This window comes from Sinocyclocheilus anshuiensis, unplaced genomic scaffold (genome assembly GCF_001515605.1).
Source record: "Sinocyclocheilus anshuiensis isolate Anshui unplaced genomic scaffold, SAMN03320099.WGS_v1.1 scaffold50, whole genome shotgun sequence".
In the NCBI taxonomy this organism is placed as follows: Eukaryota; Metazoa; Chordata; class Actinopteri; order Cypriniformes; family Cyprinidae; genus Sinocyclocheilus; species Sinocyclocheilus anshuiensis.
In genome coordinates, this window is record NW_015542382.1 from 2,031,856 (window position 1) to 2,034,519 (window position 2,664).

The window sequence follows — 2,664 nt, forward strand, 5'->3', positions numbered from 1 at the left end:
ATTAGCACAACACAATGGAAACAAGCCACAACACAACGAAATTAGCACAACACAACAAAAAGCCGCAACACACTGAAATTAGCACAACACAATTGAAACAAGCCACAACACAACAACATTAGCACAACACAATGGAAACAAGCCACAGCACAACAAAATTAGCACAACACAACAAAAACAAGCCGCAACACACTGAAATTAGCACAACACAATGGAAACAAGCCACAACACACTGAAATTAGCGCAACACAACAAAAACAAGCTGCAACACACTGAAATTAGCAAAGCACAATGGAAACAAGCCACAACACAACGAAATTAGCACAACACAATGGAAACAAGCCACAACACAACGTAATTAGCACAATTTCGTTGTGTTGTGGAGATTTTGTTGTGTCATGCACTACTGGGCCACCGTACTTCCTGCTTAAATACATTGATCAAATAATAAACAAGTAATCAAATACCTTTTAATAAATGCCTGTTTTTTGTGTCCGTTTAGGATAAACTATTGCATGTTAAAGGCAAGTTCCGGCTTTTCCAAAAGCCGGCTAACTTTGATCAACGGTTGAGGGAATGTGAGCGAGTGTTAGAGGAGGTGAAAGGGAAGCTGGAAGTGCTGAGTATTCGGAGTGTGGAGCAGGAGGTGGTACAGTCACAGTTGGAGCAATGCATGGTGGGTAATGTAGGGTGTTTTGGTGTTTTAATAGCCTTTAACCTTATTTTTTTTTATAAATGCATCAATTGTTAATGTATGAATAGTTGTGGAGATTGAACTGATTACTTCATACAGTATGAAATTTGTTCTGTGTTTTGTTAAAGTTCTAATTTTAATCATTTCTAACTGTTTAATTGTAGGTTTTTTTTAATCATACGTTGCCATTTGGTTCTTGTCAGGCAGCAATATCACACTGAGTTTAATCACATTCTCTATTTCCCCCATGTAGAAGTTCTATAAGAATCTGAGTGAGGTGAAATCGGAGGTGGAAACCGTGATAAAGACGGGAAGACAGATTGTGCAGAAGCAGCAGACAGAGCAACCCAAAGAGCTGGACGACAGGCTGACAGCCCTCAAACTCGCATACAATGATTTGGGTTCACAGGTAGGGGAATACAAGGCTAAATGTAAGACATGTGCAGTTCTAGTTTGACACAGCTACTCATTGTGTATTGTTACTGTTTTTTGTTTTTTATTTTAGCACAATAGTAATATCAAAACCATGAAAGTATGGAAATTATGTTACAATAAATCAAAAGTATCTTTTGCGCAAGTTTATTCACACTACCATTCAAAGGTTTGGGGTCAGATTTTTTTGAAGAAATTAATACTTTTATTCAAGCAAAAGGCATTAAATTAACAGTAAAAGTTACATGAAAAGCAGCAGTAAAAACATTTAGAAAATTAAAATTAAATTCTATTTCAAATAAATGCTGTTCTTTTAAACTTTCAGCAGTTATTTTAAATTGTAATGATATTGTTTTTACAGTATACAGTATACACCGTACCCAAACATTTGAACACAGTATATATTTTAGTAACTATCTTTGAAATAGTATTGTAGTATTGTAAAAGTTTTGTATAGTAAATAGTTTCCATTTATGTTGAACACTTGTTGGCTGATTTACAAAACATTTGTCTATGGGCAGGTAACAGAAGGAAAGCAGGAACTGGAGAAGCTGTTAAAGTTATTAAGGAAGTTTAAGAAGGAGGTAAACAGTCTGACAGAATGGTTGGCAACTACTGATGAGGAACTGACGCGCCGCTCTTCAGTGGAAGGCATGCCAAGCGATTTGGATGCAGAGTTGGCTTGGGCAAAGGTAAATGAATACTCAACTGGTTTCATTTCATCTGCATTGTTTATATCTGAAACAGTTTGCTAGTCATTAAAGGAATAGTTCTTCCAAAAAATGACAGGTCTGTTATCATTTACACACCTCCATGTTTTTCCACACCTAAAATGCCTTTCAGTAGAACACAAAATTAGATGTTTTGAAAAATGTTTGTTGTATTTTCATTTCTTGGTGAACTATTCTTTTTAAAATGGTGAATCGTTAGTTTATTAGCAATGCTGTTTTGCTTCCAAGAAGGTGGGTGTGTGTGTTTTTACTTAAAGTTACTTCATTTTTGACAAGAAAAGGTCAAAAACAGCATATTAAAGGGGTCATATGATGTTGCTAAAAAGAACATTATTTTGTGTATTTGGTGTAATGAAATGTGTTTATGTGGTTTAAGGTTAAAAAAACACATTATTTTCCACATACTGTACATTATTGTTTCTCCTCTATGCCCCGCCTTTCTGAAACGCGTCGATTTTTACAAAGCTCATCGGTCTGAAAAGCGAGGTGTGCTGTGATTGGCCAGCTATCCAGTGAGTTGGGATTGGCCGAATACCTCAAGCGTGTGACGGAAATGTTACGCCCCTTACCATACTGTGATGCTCTGTCAGGCCGGAGCGACGAGACAAAAACATTAAAACCCATTATAAACAAGGCATTTGTTGCATCCAGTGGGGACATAATTATGGATTATAATGACTTATACTGTCTTTTTACGCGTTGCATTGCGCCGCGTAAACATAAAACCATGTCTGCATTTGTGATCGGAGAAATACAAACAACAAGTGCTACTCTACACTACTCAAAAAACTCGCTTTAAATATATAA

The 2,664-nt window shown here is 36.3% G+C and overlaps 1 protein-coding gene across 1 annotated transcript in view; it reads left to right on the forward strand.

The window, feature by feature from the left end:
• LOC107692624 (dystrophin-like) overlaps positions 1–2,664 on the forward strand; it is a 101,683-nt gene that overhangs the window by 36,560 nt on the left and 62,459 nt on the right. Inside the window, exons 28-30 of the mRNA XM_016491777.1 lie at positions 503–676; positions 948–1,103; positions 1,648–1,818. Of these exons, the coding sequence (XP_016347263.1) occupies positions 503–676; positions 948–1,103; positions 1,648–1,818 (501 nt within the window). The remainder of the gene's footprint in view (positions 1–502; positions 677–947; positions 1,104–1,647; positions 1,819–2,664) is intronic.